Source organism: Cryptomeria japonica, chromosome 2, assembly GCF_030272615.1.
Source record: "Cryptomeria japonica chromosome 2, Sugi_1.0, whole genome shotgun sequence".
In the NCBI taxonomy this organism is placed as follows: domain Eukaryota; kingdom Viridiplantae; phylum Streptophyta; class Pinopsida; order Cupressales; family Cupressaceae; genus Cryptomeria; species Cryptomeria japonica.
The window spans coordinates 220,635,564-220,659,043 of NC_081406.1; the positions used below are offsets into that span (position 1 = coordinate 220,635,564).

General features: G+C 35.0%; 1 protein-coding gene across 1 annotated transcript; it reads right to left on the reverse strand.

Moving 5' to 3' along the window:
• Window positions 1–22,328: 22,328 nt before the first annotated feature.
• LOC131037122 (pathogenesis-related protein 1-like) lies at window positions 22,329–22,932 on the reverse strand. Its single transcript, XM_059213979.1, has 2 exons — window positions 22,749–22,932; window positions 22,329–22,660 (listed from the first exon to the last, which is right to left on the reverse strand). The coding sequence occupies exons 1-2, from the start codon at window positions 22,930–22,932 to the stop codon at window positions 22,329–22,331; spliced, it is 516 nt and encodes a 171-aa protein (XP_059069962.1).
• Window positions 22,933–23,480: the final 548 nt, after the last annotated feature.

Sequence of the window (23,480 nt, forward strand, 5' to 3'; positions counted from 1 at the left end):
CCTAGATAGCTATCCATAGGTTCTTAGAGCTCTACCAAACCCAAACCAATCGAGTTCTTGAAAAGTGTGAGTTTGGCAGTCAAAAGGCTTGTAGGCCGTGGAGGGCTAATTGGAACCTTTTTGTTCACCCAACCCAAGGATGAGAAATTCCTCCAACAAAATTGACTTGGATGGTGTTTTAGAGGTATATGCTAATAGATTTTCATGGTTTAGGCCACCATTAATGCAAAATGAGGACTGTCCACTATTTATGACACTTTTGTAGGGTTTGGTGAGGGTTTTACTTTTTACACCAAAGTATCTCCCTCCTAAGCTTAGGTCAAAGCTCCACACTACTGATAAAGCCCTGCCACAACATACCAATGACTGTCCTGCCACTAACAATCAATCATTATGCCAAACACTTGGCAAACAAACTGAAAAAGAACAAAAACACTGTCAAATCACTGTTTTTCTGAGTTTTCACTGTCTGGGCTGCATTACATTGGGTTAGAACTTAAAATTGCCTGCACCATAATGTCAACAATCCTTAAAACAACACAATAGCTCTGCATTTAACAAGTATAGCGAGGTCTTCATAAATAGAAGGTTCCAAAATCAAACTTGGTGCCAAAAACAATAATATTTCCCTAAATAGGGAGTTCACTACGCTTCACAAATAGTGACACTTTAAGTTGGAAAATGAATAGAGTTTGGTTCTCCAACTTGCTCCAATTCATCCATAGGGAATGTGCAGATTTTTTCCCAACATTGTTAGCTCAAATAGACTTTGAGAACAACATTTTGCTCATAATTTCAACTACTAGCGAAGCTACCCACTCAACTTGCCTAGTAGGATCTCACACAAACTCCTTGTGCATATCCTTGGCCAAAGAAGAAGATATTTACACTATACAATCTCTCATCACCTTGGCTAAGTTCCTCCATGGGAGCCCAATGAAATTTTTTAGTCAAGTTGATCCATTATGGAGTACAAACCCTTGATAGGGCAGTGAGCTCATAGAATGAAAGAATTTTTATTTCACCAACTTGCAAAAAGGAAACCCAGTGCAATGATCAATTAAATAGCATTGGGAAACTAATATGTACACTTCCCAAAAGGTATAGTATGGACCAGATGGGCTACAATATGGACTGCTGCTCTAAAAGAGAGAAAAACACATTAAAAGCCAGAATTTTGCACTTCTATATTGAGAAAGAATTTGTTTCCATATTTTCCAACCCTATACAAGGAAGAGGTTGTTCTATTTAAATGTATTTTGAGTTAGTTAAGATGTCCTATATGGACATATTGTTGTAGCATTGTTTTTCACATTTTTGACTTCAAAATGACAACTTTTCAACAAGGTGAGCAACTTTTGTTGCACAAAATGACATCTTGGACAACCAAAACTCTTCAACTCACCTAAACACCTAAGACATGCTTAAAAACACTTATTAAACATGTTTTAATGCTTTGGAAAGCATTTTGAGACCTTTTTGGCAATTTTACTCATTTTTGCCAAAATTGTCAACTCAAGTCCTGAAAGGCAAAAATTGACCTCTTGAGCACAAAATGAGATCAAAACCACTAGACAAGACACATGACAACATAAAACAACATTAAAAACCTAACACAAGACATTACAAACATGAAAGCATGAAATACTCAAAAAGGAGAGTTTTTACTCAACTAGGTGCTTTTGCACCATACTCCCCCAAAGACAAAGAGGTCATGTGACTCCTTGAGGCAGAAAAGAAGAAGGGATTCCAAAATTTTGAAAGTTAGTTATAGGTATCCATGTGGCCTCTGAGATAGGCTTACTCTTCCATTTGACTAGGTGCTCCATATAGGTGTGATTCCTTGTCTTCTTGAGAATCCTGGAGTCTAGAACCTGTTCTACATGAGGAATAGAAAGAGAAGGGAGAGAAAGATTAGAAAGGGATTGTGCAACATCTGAAACTCTTTTAATCTCCCCAGGTGGTTTCCCCTTGAAAGTAATCAAATCTGCAACATTAAAAATGGGAGACAAAGAAACATCAATAGGCAAATCAACTTTGTAAGCATTAGACCCATACTTAGCCAAGATTTTGCAAGGGCCTATTCTCCTCATTTGAATTTTGCTTGGAAATCCCTTTTGCAACCTTTCCTTGTTCAAATGAACCATCACATAATCTCCTACTGAAAACTAAACATCTCTCTTTGTAGCATCCACTCTTGCCTTGACTTTGTGGGAGGTATCTTGAAGAGCCTTTTCTCACTTGCTCATGAACCTCTTTCATGGATTGAGCCATGTCATTTGTTGTTCCACTCTTAGGCTGCAAGTTGGTGATATCCTTGAATTCCATTATACCCCTTGGATGCATACCATAAACAACTTCAAAAGGGCTTTTACCAGTAGACCGGTTGACACTATCATTGTACGCATATTCTGCTTGATGAATGAGTTGATCCCAACTCTATCCATAGTCCTTTGTCAAACACCTAAGCAAGATTCTAAGAGACCTGTTCACAACTTCAGCTTGGCCATCAATTTGTGGATGATAATATTAACCAAAAGAGAGATTAGTACCCAGCCTCTTCCACAATGTTTTCCTGAAATGACCAAGAAATTTCACATCTCTATCTGAAACAATGCTAGTAGGAAAACCATGTATTCTAACAACTTCTTTGAAAAAGAAGTAAGCAATATGTCTTGATTCATGTGTTATCTTACAAGGAATAAAATGAGCCATTTTGATAAATCTATCCACTACTACAAAGATGCTATCAAATCCTTCTTGAGTTCTAGGTAATCCTACCACAAATTCCATACTAATGCAATCCCAAGGCCTATGTGGAATGGGAAGAGGCTGATATAAACCAACATTGGAGGAATTACCTTTTGCTTTCTGACATACCAAACACTTCTCAACATACCTCTTGATGTCTCTCTACATCTTAGGCCAATAATAGAACCTTTGAACCAACTCTAAGGTCTTGTTGAGACCAAAATGCCCACTTAAGCACCCATTGTGATTCTCTTGAATGAGTTTCTTTCTCATAGAACCTTTTGGAACACATAACTATCCACCCCTAAATAAAAAACCATCTTGCAAAGTGAAATCAGCATATGCACCATGGAAATTATTCTGAAAATCTTGACAAACTTTATAAGCTTCAACAAAATCATCATCAGTAGGATACACAGCTTTAAAACTATCAATACCAATCCTTTGTACTTGAATCTCATGAACAGTTAACAACCTCCTACTCAAAGCATCTGCTACTTTATTCAACTAACCCTTCTTATGCTTAAGAGTAAAAGTGTAAGCTTGCAAGTACTCTACCCATTTAACATGCCTATGATTCAATTTATCCTATGAGTTCAAGAAACTTAATGCTTGATTATCTGTGTATACAACAATTTCTTTAGGAAGAAGATAATCTCTCCATTTCCTAAGTGCCTGTACTAATGCATAGATTTCTAAATCATAGGAAGAGTACTTTTTCTTGGCATCATTTAACTTCTCACTAAAGAATGCAACTGGTCTATTGTCTTGACTTAAAACAGCTCCTACAACAATATTGCTAGAATCACTTTCAATAGTAAAAAGTTTGTCAAAACTAGGTAAAATGAGCATTGGTTGAGAAGATACTTTAGTTTTCAATAATTCAAACCCTTTATTAGTTGCATCTGTCCACATAAAATTTACCTTTATACCCCTTTTGATTGGTTCTAAGATAGGGCCATAAATCTCACTGAATCCCCTGATGAATTTCCTATAAAATTGTACTAAACCATGAAAGCTTCTGACATCACTGGCTATTTTAGGAGTTGGCCAACTAGTTGTTGCTGCAACTTTAGTTTGATCCATTTTCAGATTGCCTCCTGATACAACAAAACTAAGATAGACCAATTCTTGCTTCATAAAATCACATTTTTTCTAGATTAATGGTTAGTTGTTCATCAGATAACTTGCTCAAACAATAGCTAAATGATTCAGATGCTCTTCCTTAGTTTTACTAAAAATAAGAATATCATCTAAATACACAACAACAAACTTTCCAATTAAATCATGTAAAACTTCATTCATGAGTCTCATGAATGTTTTGGGAGCATTAGAGAATCCAAATGGCATGACAAATGACTCATAGAAACCCTCATTCATTTTGAAAGTTGTCTTCCACTCATCACCCTCGTTGATTCTTATCTGATGGTAGCCACTCTTCAAGTCAATCTTACTGAAATACTATGCACCCCCCAAGCAATCCATCAAATCCTCTATCCTAGGTATGGGAAATCTGTATCTAATGGTGATCTTTTTTATGGCTCTAGAATTTGTGCAAAGTCTCCATGTTCCACCCTTCTTAGGTGCCAACACTGTACGTACTGCACAAGGACTAATGCTTTTCCTAATCAGCCCTTTGTCTAAGAGTTCTTGTATTTGTCTTTCTACCTCTTCATTTTGTTCAGGGGTCATCTTATAAGCAGCCTTATTGGGTAAAGAGGTTCCAGGTATGAAATCAATCTGATGGCTTATGGCTCTAGGAGGTGGTAAGGCTGCAGGTGTACCATCACTAAATATTGGTTTGAAGTTATCAAGGATCTGCTGCACCTCATATAGTAGCTCAACTTTCTTTTCTATCTTTTCTTCATTGGGTTTAACTATGAGTGCAAATCCCACTCCTTCACCTTCTTCTAGTTTTTTTATGAATTCTTTCTCATTCACTAACAAGATGTTATGGACTTTGTTGTTGCTCTCTCCTTCTTCATTGAGCGATTGAACCTGATAGGTTGCTTCATTTTTCTGAAATGAGTAGGAGTTTCTTTCCCCATCATGTTGTGATTTCATGTCAAATTGCCATGGTCTACCCAATATCAAGTGGCAAGAATCCATAGCAAGGATGTCACATAGAATCCTATCTGTGCATCCACCTATGTGGAAATCTACCCAAGCTTGCTCATTTACTAACACATGTTGTCCCTTATTTAACCATGTGACCTTGTATGGCTCCTTGTGTTGTATCCTAGGTAGTTTCAATTTACTTATTACTTCCTCTGATATGATGTTATCTGTGGATCTTGAATCTATGATCACCTTACACACCTTTCCCATGATTTTACACTTAATCATGAACAATACTCTTCTCTGTGAGACCTCTTTACTGTGTGGCTTCTTCATTAACACTCTCTTGATCGTCAAACTCTCACCATATTCTGAAGCTAGGTTCAATGCTGAATTTTTGGTATTACCTCCATCTTCCTGAACTTAATTTACCCTCTTCTCACCACCATAGGATGAACTAGGCTTCTCTGGGCATCTATAGGTAGGGTGGCCCAACTTTTGACAGTTATAGCACTTCATGGTTGAGAAGTAGGACCCTCTCCCTTGTCCATTAGATCTACCCCTACTCAAGTAGCTTGATCCCCTACCCCTATAGCTGGGTTTTCTCTGAGAATCCCCACTTTGCTCTATAAGTTTAGACTCTCCTTGGGATCGTTGATCTATGCTCCTTCCCTCAAAACTGCCTCTATGGCCTCTACCATCTCTTCTCCTACCACTTCCTCTACTGCTTTGTTCTTGCTTCCTCCTACTTTTCTCTTCCACTTTAAGTGCTAGTTGATAACACTTGTGTACTGTTTGTGGGCATAACAAACTCATCTCTTCCTGGATATTCCATCTCAATCCTTTCAAGTACCTTGCCACTTTTATACTCTCATCCTCTACTACCTTGGACCTTATGCACATTTTTGGAAACTCCTCAGTGTAACTACTGACATCTAAGTCTTTTTGTCTCAAATTTTGTATTTTCTTGTGAAGTTTGACTTAATAGTGTTTAGGAAGGTAGGTTTCTTTTATTTTGGCTACCATTGCTTTCCAGGTGGCTATTGATTTCTTACCTTCTTTCACCCTTTCTACCATTTCTACCATTTCTTTCTTGGATGAACTTCCACCAAGTTAAGCCTGCCCCCCTCAATCTTGATTTTACTACCTTAACCTTTTGTGCTTTAGTTATTCCATCACATTCGAAATGGTTTTCTAGACCTTCAATCCACTCTATAAGAGCACCTGGATCCATCTTTCCACTGAAAAGAGCCACTCCCTCTAAGGTTTTACCACTCATAGCTCTCAAAGATTTCAAGAATGGTTCTTTCTCAATAACAGGGTCAGGTATGGGAACCTCATCTTCTATGGTCACCATTTTACCCTAATCTCCAACCTTATCATGGACTTCTTTAGTTTTAACTTCTACTTCAGCTAGTTTCATTGCTAGTTGATCCAATCTTTCTCTGAGTGCTCTATTTTCTTCTTCTTGGTCTTTTACCTTCTTGGCTAACTCAACATTAGTCACCATGTTTTCCTAATGATCCTTTTCTTCGGAATCTTTTGTTGGCTCTGATACCACTATGATAGGGAGTTTGCTAGAAAGTGTTCAACAAGGATGTTTAAGTCTAATCGTTCAATTTGTTTCCCAAAGACTTGTTTGAGGCTATTGTATATGTTTTCAAAATCATTCTTGAGGTTTTAATGCCAACCAACTCATGCATCACTTTCCAAACAAACTCCCCTTTTGATTGAGCTCATTCCCTTACTCATCCACTATTGACTATATCCAACCATTACATACTTCGCTACACATTCCTCTATCCTTTGGGCATTATTCTGATTTTTCTTTTTCATTTCAAGCTCCTCCAAATGGTTTAGGAACCTAAGCAAAAGTATTGTCTTTGACCTTGTGTAATTTTGGGGTACTTAAGCATTTTTGGTCTTCTTACTCAATCCCTTGCTAGAATACAAACCCCAAATGTCTCTGCCATACTGTCAAGAAGGTGGAGGGGTTTCCTTCAATGTCCCTAGATAGCTATCCATAATTTCTTAAATTTCTACCAAATCCAAACCAATCGGGTTCTTGAAAAGTGTGAGTTTTGTAGTCAAAAGGCTCGTAGCCCGTTGAGGGCTAATTGGCACCTTTTTGATCACCAAACCAACAATGGGTAATTCCTCCAAAAAACTTGACTTGGATGGTGTTTTAGAGGTATATGCTAATATATTTTCATGGTTTAGGCCACCGTTAATGCAAAATGAGGATTGTCCACTATTTATGGCACTTTTGTAGGGTTTGGTGAGGGTTTTAGTTCTTACACCAAAGTATCTCCCTCCTAAGTTTAGTTCAAACCTCCACACTACTGATAAACCCATGCCACAACATACCAATGACTACCCTACCACTAACAATCAAGCATTATGCCAAACACTTGGCAAACAAACTAAAAAAGATCAAAAACACTGTCAAAATCACCGTTTTTCTGAGTTTTCACTGTCTGGGCTGCATTATATTGGGTTAGAACTTCAAAATTCCTCCACCATAATGTCAACAATCCTTCAAACAACACAATAGCTCTGCATTTAACAAGTATAGTGAGGTCTTCATACATAGAAGGTTCCAAAATCAAACTTGGTGCCAAAAACCATAATATTTCCCTAAACAGGGAGTTCACTGCCCTTCAAAAACAGTGACACTTTAAATTGCAAAATGAATAAATTTTGGTGCTCCAAATTGCTGCAATTCACTCATAGGGAATGTGCAGACCTTTTCCCAACATTTTTTGCTAAAATAGACTTTGAGAACAATATTTTACTCATAGTTTCAACTACTAGCCAAGTTACCCACTCAACTTGCCTAGTAGGATCTCACACAAACTCCTTGTGCATATCCCTGGCCAAACAAGAAGATATTTACATTTTAAAATCTCTCATCAACTTGACGAAGTTCCTCCATGGGATCCCAATGAAGTTTTTCAGTCAAGTTGATCCATTATGGAGTACAAACCATTGATAGGGCAGTGAGCTCACAAAATGAAAGGAATTTTTATTTCACCAACTTGCAAAAAGGAAAACTAGTGCAATGATCAGTTGAATAGCATTGGGAAACCAATATTTACACTTCCCAAAAGGTACAATATGGACCAGATGGGCTACAGTACGGATTGCTGCTCTAAAAGAGAGAAAAACACATTAAAAGCCATAATTTTGCACTTCTATATTGAGAAAGAATTTGTTTCCATATTTTCCAACCCTATACAAGGAAGAGGCTGGTCTATTTAAATGTATTTTGAGTTAGTTAAGATGTCCTATATGGACATATTGTTGTAGCATTGTTTTTCACATTTTTTACTTAAAAAGTGACAACTTTTCAACAAGGTGAGCAACTTTTGTTTCACAAAATGACATCTTGGATAACCAAACCTCTTCAACTCACCTAAATACCTAAGAAATGCTTAAAAAAACTTAGTAAACATGTTTCAATTCTTTGGAAAGAATTTTGAGACCTTTTTGGCAATTTTACACATTTTTGCCAAAATTGTCAACTCAAGTCCTAAAAGGCAAAACTTGACCTCTTGAGCAAAAATGAGATCAAAACCACTAGACAAGACACACAACAACATAGAACAACATTAAAAACCTAACATGAAATTACAAACATGAAAGCATGAAATACTCAAAAAGGAGAGTTTTTACTCAACTAGGTGCTCCTGCACCAGTTGGCTATCTGGTTTTTCTCTATCATGCCACAACCCTTCTTTACATCTTTGGTTTGCACTCTTATAGCCACACTTTCCCGCCAAAAATACATTCAAACTTCTGGCATGCTAGGTTTTCCACCATTCACAAAATCTGCATCCAATTTGATCTCTGATCATTGTGGCACATCATATCTGATCAGATCCTGTGTCCCTGATTGTTGACTTACAACTCATCAATCAGCATCGCCATGCTCTTTTTCTTTCAATGAAAATCTTCTATATTTAGTTGTATGTAGCATGATTTTTGGCCTTGTGTCTTGTCAATTATGTGCATGATGTGGTTTCATTCATCCTCTTTGATATGCTAGATCAACTTGTCCTAGAATAATGGCATTTCCTTGATCTAGAGCCGCAATCTCCTGCCATACTTCGTTGAGATTCACAATTGTAATTTAATGTTGGACCAACTGCCAACAACCTCATCGACATACCACACCAACCTGTGCATGCATGCCACTTTACCTTCATGTGGCACCTTTGTCATCATCCACCTTGGCTCACTATGTCAGTCTGACTTGGTTACTAACCAATAGCACACAACTAGGTTCATCTACTAGTTCGCAAACCCTGCTTGTTTTACCCTAACCAGTATGTCTTCACCCTTGCACTTTGCTTCTCTTTTGGTGGAACACCTAAACCGGTCAGCACTCTTTCCAACCTCCCTTATGCACATCTTCAACTGATGAGAGCCTTCTTTGTCTACACTTTGTCATCTTACGGGTTGTCATCTATACCGGTAGTATCTTCTGTATGTATACTAGTAAGATATCATGCATACCGGTGGCCCCAAACTCCATCTTCATTCTAGCAAAATTCTTTTTCTACAGTTGTTCACCATTCACTTTTTTCTTCATCATCCCGAACATTATCTCAACTAGTTTGTCAAGGTGACAAACCCATTCTTACTTCTCTATACCAGCCACTCATCATGTCTGCTCTTTCTGATCCAGTGCACAACTCTGATTTCATGCACCTAAGAAAACTTAGTGTTTCACTGGTTGATCTGGTGTGAGCCTTCAATCACCTGTCTTATGTTCTTTTGTCTTATCTCAGAAGATTGTGATGCATTCCATGCATACTGGGAGATAAGATCCACTTACCGATGAGAATGGATCCTTGTCATCTGCATCTTGCAATGCACCAATCTGGCTTCCTTGTTCACGCAAACACATCTTCAAATAGGCACAACTGATCAGGTTGGGCACACTCATAGTTAGACATCTCTTAATCCAGTGGGAGTCCTACAGATTCACATCCAACAAGATATTGGTGGTCTGCACATACTTCACCTCTGGTGTTGATGTGATTTTTTGTAACATTCCACCTCTTCATCACAATCAACATCCCAAAATCTTGCTCTCTTACAGATGTCATTGTTTTTCCTCTTCATCAATGTTGATGCCATGTTCTCATACCGGACCGGTATCTAGTCCTTATGTCTTCAACACAAGCCAATACTAGCTTGAGTACTAGTGACCCCACTGAACATAATGCAAGATGCCATTCTTTCCTTACAGGTGACCTATTATGCTAGTTGACATCAAAGACACCATTTCTGGTATGAATAAATGAAATCACTGCTCATCAATCTCCCATACCAGTTGGCATCAATGACAACATAGTGCCAACAGTTGTGAGGAGAGATAATTGTTAGGTTTTATGTCTTTTCTAAATCTATCCTACCCTTTTGTCACTCCATTCCTTTAGAATTAGAAATATTTTACCCTTCCACATTTATTACATATTTTTTTATATTTCTCTATATGGCAAATTTTTTTGTCAAACTAGAAATTTTTGTTAATGTTGAAGGTTTTCTCGATTTAAGTAATAGAACTACTAAACAAGTAAATATGAAATTTGTTTCAAAATGTATTTTTTAAGGTAAGCCTTTTGATCATTTGATAGATGAGGTGATACTCATCCCTAAATAATACCTAAGGTAATAGAAAGCTAGAAAAGATTAGGTGGAGCGATTCCCCCTACTAGTAATGTCCTTCCTTAATAAAGCCTAAATAGGCCAATGGAAAATAGTGCCTTCTCCTTTTCTTGAACTCTGTGCATGCACAAGCATGAGGAGAATCATTTTGAAAAGACTTGTCTATTAAGTTCCACTAAAAGGATGAAGAATGAAATAGCTACTCTACTTTTGTGCCCCTTCCATGCAATAATACGACCTTCCATTACTTAATGTGTCCCATACTAGCTATATTTATCCATTATTTATCTCATTAAATTTCCTTTTTTACAAGGTCTCTCACGACTACAAGCTATAACAGTAACTAATAGAGAATATCTTCAAAATATTAAATGCGAAAACTAGAAATCATAAATAGTTGATAAAAGTTATATCCCAAAATGAACTATTAATTAGTTAGAATAATATTTAAATGATAATTTCCCTTTTGTTAAGACTCTTACTTTTAGCTTCTTATAATTAAGTTAGACTTCATAGGACTTCATATATAAAATTGTATTCAAATGTAATCTACAATTAAGAATTCATCATACACCAATCAAGAACCTAAAACATGCAAAATATAAAAAAACATGAAAGATTATACCATTCACATGCTTAGTAGGGTTTGATCTCCATTGTTTCCTATCTCCATTGATCTTGCTTGATATGGTTGCTCTCAATTTTTTTATTTTGCACAAGAGCTCAAGAAAGAACAGATTGTGGTTGTGTAGATGATTGATTGCATAAGATTCTTAGGGTTAGATAAGGATGAATGAATCCCCTTATATGAAAGACACATCGAAGGTGGAGGGATAAGTGGTTAGCTAGGATTAAATGGTATGAAAGGAAAATGGTAAAATATGGAGGGGGTAGTTAAAGGCAAATTAAGAGATGAATGACAAGTGTCATGTAGGGAAAAAGATAATTAAATAAATAAAGATCTATTTAATTAATATAAGAGGTGGGGCCAATTAAATAAATAAAATATTAATTTAATTTAGGGAGAGGATAATTTAAATAAATTAAAATATTTTTTTAAATGGGAAAAGGCTAGAAGAGGATAAATGAATTAATTAAATAAATAAAGATCTATTTAATTAATAGAAGGCTTAGAATAAAATAATTAAATAAATATAATATTTATTTAATTAGGCGAGGGTAGTTTTAGGTATCTACATATACCAGTTCTATTATTTATAATTCAATATTCAAAAATGAATTTCCATATATTTATCAAGAATAAAATCTTATGGATGTAACATAGTTTAAAAATCTCCAACCCTTCTTGGTCCACCTTCTTCTAATAGAGCATAATATTTTCTATAAAGTTTTATATAATCCTGAAGTTGAAAGGATATCTATTTGGAGATTTATCCTTGTCAGTATGTAATTAACCTCCTAAAAATCTAGAGTTTTTTTTAGTATGTTTGACCCAACTATGCTTCCTAAGTTTCATCCTCCTTATTTGAATCTATTCTTCTCATATCCCATCTTTATTCCTCTTATATTTCTCCTTCCTCTAATATTTTCACTATGTTCTCTTTAGCCTTCACAAACCTAGTTTTTATGACCACCAAAGAACTACTTCGCTTTTCTTTCACTGACTTTATTCCCTTATATCCATTAGTAATCCAGAAAAAAATAGCAGGTCACCTCAAAGCTCTTTGAATTATTATCTATTTATATATTCTAATGTAGTTTTCATCCTCCAAAAAAATGTTACCTTTGACTCCTCCTTCCTATCTAAATCTTGTTTCAGACCTGAACGCATTTCATTTGAATACTTCCCTCCTTCTCTACATAAGAAGGGGGATTACTGTTTTCTCGATGTCTATAGTTTGGTTTTCCTCAAATTATGACTTGTATTAAATTAATCCTCATAGTTCCCTCTATCTCCTTTAGTCCTATAGGGTTATTCTTATCCTTATTTTATTATATCTTTTTTTGATGGATTGTCACTAATATTATGATATGTGTTGAGAGAAAAATGTAATATTTTGAGGCTTGATCAAATTCCACCTTCTTCCTCCATGTTACTTGATCCATTAAAATCTCTAATTATTCAAACACTTCATCATTTATCTTCATTGGAATAAAAGATCTAGCATACATTCCATATTCATTGTTTACAATTCTTTCATTTATTATTATGAATTCCTCAATTTCATTTGTTATGGTTTATAATGATTCTTTGTTTCAATATTACAATGGCATATTATAGAATTTGATCTAATTTGGTACTTTCCCAACTTCTTCTTCTAAGGGGGTGAGGTTTGGTCTCTAGTTGACAATAAACGATCTTGAACCAACTATCATGTTGTGTGTTTTCCCTAGAATTTCTTTTGTCTTTTACCTATTGGGGAAATTAACTAGGAAAAGTCCCTTTAACAATGAAGTGATTCTAAGATCTACCCCTAATTTTTCTAAACACCATTTTTCCACCCTTTATCTTCTAGGCCAACCACTCACTTTTCTCACAAAGAAATCTTTTTCTTCTATATTTTCTATAGATTTTGATAATTTCGTAGAATTTTTTAGTTATTTTGCAACTTAATATTTTATGTAGGAATAGGAGGAATCAATATTGATCTCATTTCCATAGGTTCACTCTTTAGGGTTCATCATTTCTCTCCTTTTGAGGGAGAAGGTTCTTTTTGTTCTCCCATCTATTTGAAACTTTGATTCTTGATATAAAGTCATCTACTTCCCTCTAGGTCTAAGACAAGGTGGTAGTTTTGAAGGCTACCCAAAATACGAATTCTACTTTGCCTTTTTGCATGATATTCTAAAATCAAATTTGAAAGATAAATATTTTTATTTTATATTAATTATTATTATTTGTAGTGTCAAAAATTATATACCCCTTTGTAATTTGACCTACATCTTTTGTAACCACTTTGGTGTCCTTTCACCTAGCACCTGAGTAGGCTCACTTCAGTGCTTGCATCAGCCCCTTCCCTCTTAGGATGCTCAAGATCCCCCCTTTCTGGTAGCTCCCTCGTGGCGTTAGTCTTGTTAGTCGTGTGTCTCCCTTGTCTCCTACCATTTTCAAGTGTGATTCATTTGGACACTAGCACGCCGTGTGGACATTTGCATGCCACACATTAGTCCTACGACATCTTAGCATTCAAATGTTGGTTATGAGCGGGCCTTTCCACTTGTCACTTGCACATGTTGGTGGAAACAACCCCTAATATTTCAAATGGCTCATGACCCTCTCTTTCCTTAGGCTTCTCTCAATTTAAATGCATCTTTCTCTTCTTTCAATCTCTCTTATTCTTTGGGCTCTTACAACTTTCTCCAGTTCTCTCTCACTTGCTACAACACTCTCAAGCTCTCATAGTATTTATTTTGCAACTCGCTTGGCTTTCTCAAGCCTCTCTGGTAATATCTATCTATTTATCCTATCTTTAGGCATCCTGGGATTTATCACATCCCTCTTCTATCATTTATCATTTATCATTTATCTTATCTTTCATTTATGTTTTACTCTATCAATCTATCTAGCTGTCTATGGAGGTGGAAATACTGAAACAAGGATTTGATTGAGGCAAGTCCCCAAGCAGCCCCAAACATTTTTCCTTTCTGACTTGTGTGCAAGTTGCATTATAGAAGATTTATAAGGCTAGAGGCGTCATAGCGTCGACCTATTGTTTGTCAATTTTCCCCCCTTTTCTCTTATTTCACTTTGTTTCCTTGTTGTCTGTATTTTTATATTATCATACATCATTCATTTATCTATATGATTGTCAATCTCTTCTTTATACAGTTCTTTGTTTGTGTCTATATAGGACATTAGCGTGTCATGCTGGAGTCCTAGTTTCACGCGTTCGTCCTGGTCATAGAGAGATACCAAAACTATCTAGAAGGCATGTTTGTCTTGTATTAGCTTAGTTATATATCTCGTATCCCTTGGCTCACCTTTAGTGCCAATTTGAGTGAGGTAGTGGTGGATCAATTTTTCCTCTGAGATTCATCATCTTGGAGGTGACAAATCCCCTCCTCTACATTTTGATGAACCTAACGTGAACACTTCTTCTGTATTAATTTATAAAAAAAAATTTATCATTCCTTCAGTCATGCATTGCTTCTATAATTTAGTTTACTATTTTCAAATTGTATTTGATATCTTCATTTATTAGTTCTATTTCTAATTTTATTGAAAGTGCTAAAGATGTTCCTTTTCAAGCATGTGATGGTGACTTGCCTTTGCCTTTGTCACTCTATGTCTTTGATCTCTCTTGTAAAAATTCTTCCGTCTCAAAAGATATTTTGTTGCAGGAAGATGAAATCATTGATACCTTTCTTAATGTTACTTTTCCATCTCTTCATTCTAGTTCACTCTCTTCTAGAGATGATGCATTAGTAAATGATGAGTCTCGACTCATATATGATTTTCCATCTCTGCACCGTACTTTAGTCTTGAAGGTGACAAGTCAAAAAAGTTGGTAAAGTTTTAGTTTGAGGCTAATGAAGCGATCCTGATGAACAAATGGACAAATATGGTGGTACACAACCTCTGATGACATTGAATAGAGACGCCATTTGTCGCATTAAATTAAACAGAATGTGATTTTTGATATTACAATTTTATAGCTATATATCTATCTAAAACTTATCATTTTGATCAAGGGAATATTTTATTTTATATGATGTTTATGTTAAAAATACTATTTATAATTAATATTGTTATTTTTACATGTAAATGGTTGTCAAATTTAAGCTAAAACAAAAAAGTGAACACTAACACAATTGAATGCTATTTCACTGCACCCCTTACTACCATTGTAGAATGCCTCTCAATATTAAAATAATAGAACATTTAATATTGTATTTCACAAAATGGTGATTCATCTTTTGAGTGTTCATTTTATGGCATCTAAAATTATCATTTTGTAGGTTGTAGTGCTCAATGATAACAAGTTCAAAAATGTATTTAATATTCATATTTTTATTAATATATTAATTAATGTAGGTCCATTTTTTAAATATTGTTCTATATTCATAGTACTTTATAAATTAACAAAGCTTGTGATAAAAATCTTTAAAAAAAGGTAGTTCACTTCATATGTATATTCTTATTTCAATGAAATAGGATATATATGGCGAGAGAAGCACATTATAATAAAATATTATAATAAAAAAATATTCATACCAATCACAAATGTAATATTGAATAAAACAGATGATAAAAGATTACTAAAATGTATCTATATGGTTAAAAATAGAGTTAATAATCTAATTCTAAGAAACAATGTAAAAAATAAATTTGCAGTGAATTTTTTTAATTAGAGTATAACAGGTTTTGAAGGGACCTCAAAACCCTTAACAAGAAAGGACAACCAGCACCAAGAAAAAAACAAATGCAAATCAAGAACTAGCCAACAACAAAATAAAAAGAAACCTAAGGGTTGATAGACTTGAAAGCCTACTGAAGGTTCTTTAACATTTTTGTAGCTTTTGCATTCTTGTGAATACCCCCTTCATTGATGATCAGAACATCATGGATAATATGGCCTTGGTAAATCTTACCTTTATCATGGCTATGCATTCTAGTTGAGGGGCCAAGAGTAGGTCCTTTACCTGTGCCATGTTGATCTACAACAACATTCTTCTATTTTTCCTCCACAATAGAAAAATGAGGGCCAAAGTTACCCTTTGTCAAACCATTAAGGGTATTCTCTTTTTCATTTAGTTGTTTGAGACTATTGGTATTAATATGCATAGTTTATCTACTCATAGCCACAACAACACTAAGCTTATCATGTACCTTATTGATGACCCCTTCTAGATGCCTGATCTTTCCGTCATGATCCATCTTCATGGTTTTCACCTCCTCGACCACATTTTTTATAGGAGCCAACATTTTATTTGCGTTGTCCAAATTAGGGATCTTGTTCAAAATATTTTTCCCCAAATCCACTTTTTTATTAAGGATATTAAACTTATTCTTAAGGAACTTGGTTTCACACAACATCCATTTGAAAAAGGTTGTTATGTCACTCTATCACATCCTTGACCACCATCAACATGTCCACATCCTGATGGTAAATGACCCCTATTCCTTTTCCACGAGGGTACCTCTCTCCAATTTAGTAGGGATTTTTATGTGGAATTCTATCCCCTACAAGTCAATCCCCAAATTAGGGATGTCAGCCCTATCCGTTGCCTCTTGATCCATGATCTTTTTAACATTCACAATTGATTTCTCTAAAGTATTGTTTTCATGGGAGGTGTTGGTCTTCCTTCCATCTCCAATCACAAAATGAGAGAAACTATGTCTTTTCTTCTTTTCTTTATCCTATTTGTACTTTAAATAATTAGAATATTCCTCCACCTAAGATTTACCTTTCTTAGTGGAATTTGGGGTTTGGGAGTTTGGAACGTACTCCACCGAGGGCACATAATTAGAATCTTCTTTATAAGATTCATACTCTTGGAGCCAATTGAGGGTGAAATTTACCTTCTTAGAGTGTTTGTAATTACCAAGATGGTAGCTAGCTCCATCATTAGATAGGGCATCTTCAAGGTCAATAGAGAAGTCAGAGTCATGCAAATGAACATTCTAGGAAAACTCAATTTTATGCTTAGTTTAAGATGGTTTAGACTGGATAGACAAAGTTTTAGCATGCTCCATGAGAAGAAGAATGAGGTCTTCATGGAGAATAGATAAATTAGGGTTCTTTTGGTGTGCATTAATCCCATTGTAGAGAGAAGAGAGAAGATAAAAGGGTACAAAGATCCATCTATCATGTCTGAAATGATAGCTAAATTGGCTTGTAAAATGACCATCAAGGGTTGTGAACCTCATGATGACTTTTGCAAATTCAATCTAGATGGGTTTTATGGATGCATAGTTATATCCACCAATAGTAGTCTAGTTAACCCTCTTCCATTCACATTCTTTGAAAAAGATATTGACTGCTTAATCAGATGCCTTTCAATCCCTATTAAATTTCTTGTATTCAATGAACATGTCAGTGATTTCAGCAACGAGGTCTTCAGTGATTGATATTTTAACCTTATACACATGAAAAATTCAATTCTCCCACCCTTCCTAAAAATAATTAGTCACCAGAGGGTCATGGCTATGAATTTTCTCTATATATGGAGTAATACCTCTTCGTGAAAGCTTACCCCAAACATGATAGTTATTCTACCTTTTCTCATAAGAAGTGGGCTCCACCTTATTTCTCTCACCACCCATAATATTATAAGAGCTAATATGGAGCCAAAGAAAAAATTGGGGAAAGCTACACCCTACATCTAGCAAGTGAAAACCAAACTAAAAAAACAATGGGCCAAGAAAGCTTGATAAAGAGTGTCCTGCTTTTTACTGCCATAATTGGGATTGGACATCTCATCCTTCCCATTCATGCAGGCCTAGAATAATGATCCATCATTACAAAGAGATTTTTCCTTTTAGCATAACCGACTATCCTTTGAAATGATACTTCAAATTTCCATGGGGATTTGATCACAAGTCCCCCACCATAATATGTTAGGTTGATTGACTCCCACATTAGTAAAACCATCAACAATTTTATTACCTTCGCAAAAAATATGGGATATTTTATAATCATCAAAATATTTAAGCATTTATATTCTAGCAAGGATTAGGCTTTTGATTGTCCAACTAGGAGCCTAAACACCATTTATATAATTAATTATGTTTAATGAGTCACTCTCTAGCCAGATTTTCTAATAGCCATTATGGACTACCAATTTTATTCTAATGTAGGCTACATTTGTCTTGACATAATGGTTGGTCCAGATTCACAAAGGGAGGGCCACAACTGATACAAACCTAACATTGTGATCACACGTGACTCTCCCACATCCAGTAAGCTTAGGGTTGCCCATAGTGAAAGTTATGATTCATTGTAAGATTGACAAAAAAATGATAGAAAAAATTGATTAAGAGAACTTTAATTGCTCAAAATATTTATAAATTGAATAATAAAAAAAAATTAAATTGAATATACATGAAAGATGGCACAAATGATTAGTTAAATTCTTAACAATTTATTGATTTAATTTATATACATTGAAAATAATGATTTATGTTGACTTTTCTTGGCATAATCTAATTCTAAGAAACAAAAAAACAAAATTGTAGTGAAAGTCATGATCCATGCTAAAATTGAGTAAAAATGATAGAAAAAATTGATTAAGAAAGCTTAAAATGATAGAAATATTCCTACTGAATAATAAAAAAATTGTAACCTCAATTTAAATGGAAGATGCCACAACTAATTAGTTAAATTCTTAACATTTTATTTTCTATTTAGGAACAAACAGGTTTTGAGGGGACCCGAAACCCCATACAACAAGTTTTGAAGGCACCCGAAACCCCCAGAATTTTCACGAATCCAGGACCCTCAATAAAATCTTGTAGTAAGATACAACATAGACATTCAATAGCCCAACCACAACCTAACAATGTCGATTAAGCATTAAATAACTAGTGGTAAAAGAGAAAGGCCGAAGTAAATCAAACAAGCTAATGAGTGCATAGGGAACAAGGCTCCCTCAACCATAACCATGGGTTTTATCAAGGCTCCCACAACCTTATCCTTGAGAGTCAGCACCATAGAGAACAACTTGCTTTTCAGGATCTCCACCTCAATAGAAAATAAAGGAAAGAAGTCAGCACAAAGACCATCATCAAGTCCCTTACAGCCAAAAGATAGGGCATCATCACCCCCCAACAACAGTTCTAGGCATAACCAGTAGCATCCAAGTCTACCTCAATAGGAGAAAGGTCACCTCTAGCCAAATCCATCTCCCCCTAAATAGAAGCTATGACCACCTCTATAGGAAAAACCAAAGTAACCGAGAGATGCAGTAAATGAAGCACATAGACCAAAGTCATGGAACCAAGAAGGATAGGGACAACATAACCCTCACCACAAAGAGACCCAAGAGTCAAGAGATATAAACATAGAAAGACAGATCCCATCATTAAGAAAATCACAAACCAAATAAATTGAATACTGATGATTTATGTTGACTTTTCTAGCATAATAAAACCTAAAATGGGACACTATGTCTTGTCATCCCACAACATCAAGAGCTCCATAACTTACAATGATTATTTAGATCTCTAAATGGACACCTTTTCTCCTCCCAAACTTAGTCTCCTTATCCATGACCCTTTATGTCTTATTATGGACATGAGAAAGTGTGTATTTTGTCCATTTTGATTTATATTTATCACCTCTTCATGTTCACCTATTGAAAATGCAATTACAAATAACCATAAAATACAAATATTAAATATTTTTCTCACATTTCCTAGCAAAAAATTTCCAAGGAACATGGAGACATATGAATGTCTTAGGATTGTAGGGCTAATGCCACCTTATCACAACATTCTCCCACTTGAAATTATCCATTGTAGTTAATTCAAGAGATACATAAAAATAAAATCAAGTAGAGTGATCAAGGCCCATGGCCTTATTGCACCAATAGAACTTTTCCACAATCACTGGCTTCATAAGAGAATTTGCTACATTTTTGAAACATTCAACTTTGTCTATCAAGACCTTTGCATTATTGACCATCTCTTGCACAAAGTGACATTGAAAATTAACATGATTAGTAGGAGCATGATACATGGGATTCTTTACCAAACATATAACATGCTGACTATCACATCCAATCCTCATAGTTCTACAATCAAAACCAATGCCAATGCTAAGCCTGTGTAAAAATATAGGTTCCTTAGAGGCATGAGTAGTAGCCATATATTGTGCTTCAATGGTGGATAAGGAAACCATGTGTTGCCTCTTACTCATCTAACTCACTACTCCTCCAAATAAAGTAGATTTGAAGTTGATTTTGTCCGTTTACCCTAAAAGAGGGGTTAGAGTAGCAAATAAATAGTTTCATGTGAAAATTTGTTTCAAACAAAACTCCTTCAACTAAATTCATTTTAGCATAAACTATCTCGTATAAATTGAATTTAGTTATAGTATTTAAATATACAATTATATCAATTTAAGATTTTTGGGTGAAATATTTTTGCCTAAACTCTTTGTACCATATAGGTGTCAAGTAGATTAAAGTGAGATAGTTTTACCCAAAAGAATTTTTTCTAAAACTATTTTGTTGGCCCAAAGTATGACATAGTTCTAAACTTTCACCTATCATCACTTTCTAGGAAGAACTCATACTTTAATCATATAATTTCAATATATTCAAGGTCTTCATACTCTCCAACCACTAACCTTGTCTTATCCTTCCTCCCATATGCTAAGTATGATGTCCACAATAAGGTCCAAATATTTCACCTCTTTTACTTTTGATATTCAAAAAGTTGTAGTGACTCCTAGATCCTTATGAGTTGATCCAAATCCTATCTCCTTTCTTAATTATCTATTGAGTGACACGAATTCCTCATCCTATCTCCTTTCATAATTAGCTATTGAGTGACAAGAATCATGCAACCCTACACAAAAGGTAAATGCTCATAGCAACTTGATCTAATCTTTATGAGATGAGTGCTTGCATCTCACTCATTGCAAGGGGTTAGATCATAAAGATGAGATTGAAAAAGAAAATAAATAAAAAAATAAAAAAGAAAAGTAAAAAGTATACATAAATATAGAGAGCAGTACTCGAGAGCCATAACAAAGCAATTCAAAGGTCACATGAAATCCAAAGAAAATCACTCTACTAAACTTTAGGTATCCTATTTTTGTTCTTTCACTTTGTTTGGACCACCATGAGTCATATAGAATTATCTCATAAGATATGATTCATTATTTGCCATTTTCCTATGTATACATTATTTGACCATGCATGCCAAGTTTGGTATATTCATGTCCATTCTTCCTTCTACTTATCCATATATAATTTACTAGTCTACATGATGATTTTTTTAAGAAATCAAGAAAAAGATGTCATCTCTTACATCCACATTACACACACTTTTCATATGTACCATATATGTCCATACAACTAGACTACCCTTTTTACAATCTCACTTGATGTTAGAAGTCAATTATAACATAGATGGACTTAAAAAAGTTCCTTGTTGTCAAAGTGACTAAACTTTGGAGTATACTTTGAAAATCATTAATCTTGGTGACCAATCTTGAATGCATTTGGTAGCCTCTTTTATTTTTCTCTTTTAACTTTAATTAATCTCCTTTTTTTTGCTTTGTTCCTTTCCCTCTTGTATCATTTTCAAAGACCCAACTTGTTTTTTAATAATTCTTCATTTAATCAATGTCTTCCTATTTTCCTTAGTTTGTACTTTTTTGAAAAAAATCATTAAAAAATTATAGATGTTTTGACTAAGGTGTCCTCAACTATCAACAATATGAAGGGCCTTTATTGTCATGTGAAAGAGGGTTAGAATCTTATAAATATTTTCACAAATTATTATTATATAGATGGAAAGACAAATTGCCTTGGGATAACACTTATTGATGGAATTTTATTAATAGAAAACACAAATTATTATATAAACATATTTTATGTTTACAAGTTTAAAAAGAATTTTTTTTACAGTGACTATTTAAAAGAACGATTCATATTCTTGAAACGAATTGTCACAAAAGATTCAATGATACTGATAGGTTCTAAATTTGATAGCCATGAGTTGGTGTTTAGTAATTTTGCTTTAAATATGCTTAATATTTTTGAAAGATTATGTCATATAAAGTTATAAAGTAACAGATTTTGATTAAGCATTACAATAATAAAAGATCATAGTAAATATATATCTTGTACATAATATATTTTCCTATTTGGTAAACGACTTTCAATAGATAACACTCACAAAGTATTGAGTTGAAAGGCTGCATCGATCGTCAAACTGAGGCCCCTTGGCGAACACAAGGGAGTTTGCCCCTTGGCGAACACAAGGGAGTTTGCCCCTTGGCGAACACAAGGGAGTTTGTAATCTCCTTAATCTCCTTCACTTTCTCCTCGTCCTCAGGAACTCCTGGAAGGCTATCAAAATTGACTACAACAGAGCTGCAAATGCCCCCTCCTCCTGCTTTGGGGGTGTATTTGTATTCGTATGTGGCAGATGACACTTTCTTTCCAATAAGTCCTCCTTCCACATGGCTGAAGCGGTACAATAACTTCTCTTCCTCCACTTCCTCCACTTCCTCTTTCCCATAGCTGAAATCCTTGTTCGCTGTATCACGAAAACCAACCCATCACTAACAGGATAAGTTTTCAGGATAGTTCTTACTGTAAACAACAAAAAATGATATGATACATACCAGGAGTGAAATTGATTTGCTTGATACTGCCTACACCCCCTTCGCCTTGGAGGAAGGTGACGCTTGCAAAAAGCTCCGGTGCTTGCTTTGGGAGGAGATTATGACCATCCTTCACAAAGGCGTTCCACAGTGTCTTCGCCTCCAATGGAGTCTCGATATCATGACTGATACTTACCACCACCATTTTATCTTATTAACTCTTCTTTTCTCTCTTCTATTCTTCTTCTTTTACTTCCTCTTCTGGCTTTGAGCTGTGGTTTAGGAAGAGGAAGATGGATGGTATTTATAGAGCTGGTTGTTGGTCCACATATGAATTCATCTCAAATGGAAGTAAACATAAACGCAATTTCTTCATTCACCAGAGATTATAGAATGGCCCATCGTAAAAGACTCATCGTCCCAACGACCATCGTATGGTGAGCACTTGGCTACAATTTCAGCTTAACTTAACTAAACAATGGGTTGTGGGCAGTTTCGTGACTGGATCAAAAGATCGAAGTCTTTGATTGAAAGGCTTCTGACGAATGATATTATCAAACTATTTGATTAGTTCGCAATTGTTGAAAACAGCAGAGTCGTTTGAAAAATGTGTTCATATCGGCTATTCAGTCAAACTACCCACATTGAATTTTCTCGTATTCGTACGACATTGAGTTAAAATGTTTTAGACTCTAATAGAGTCGAGCGAGGCGAAACTTGTCGTATATTTATATAAAAAAGTTATTGTATTTT

Bases quoted from the DNA above. Each gene is read 5' to 3' on its own strand.
- LOC131037122 (XM_059213979.1), bottom strand. From the start codon at position 22,932: ATGGTGGTGGTAAGTATCAGTCATGATATCGAGACTCCATTGGAGGCG. The intron at 22,661-22,748 runs GTATGTATCATA...TTCGTGATACAG, and splicing joins GCAAATCAATTTCACTCCTG to CGAACAAGGATTTCAGCTAT.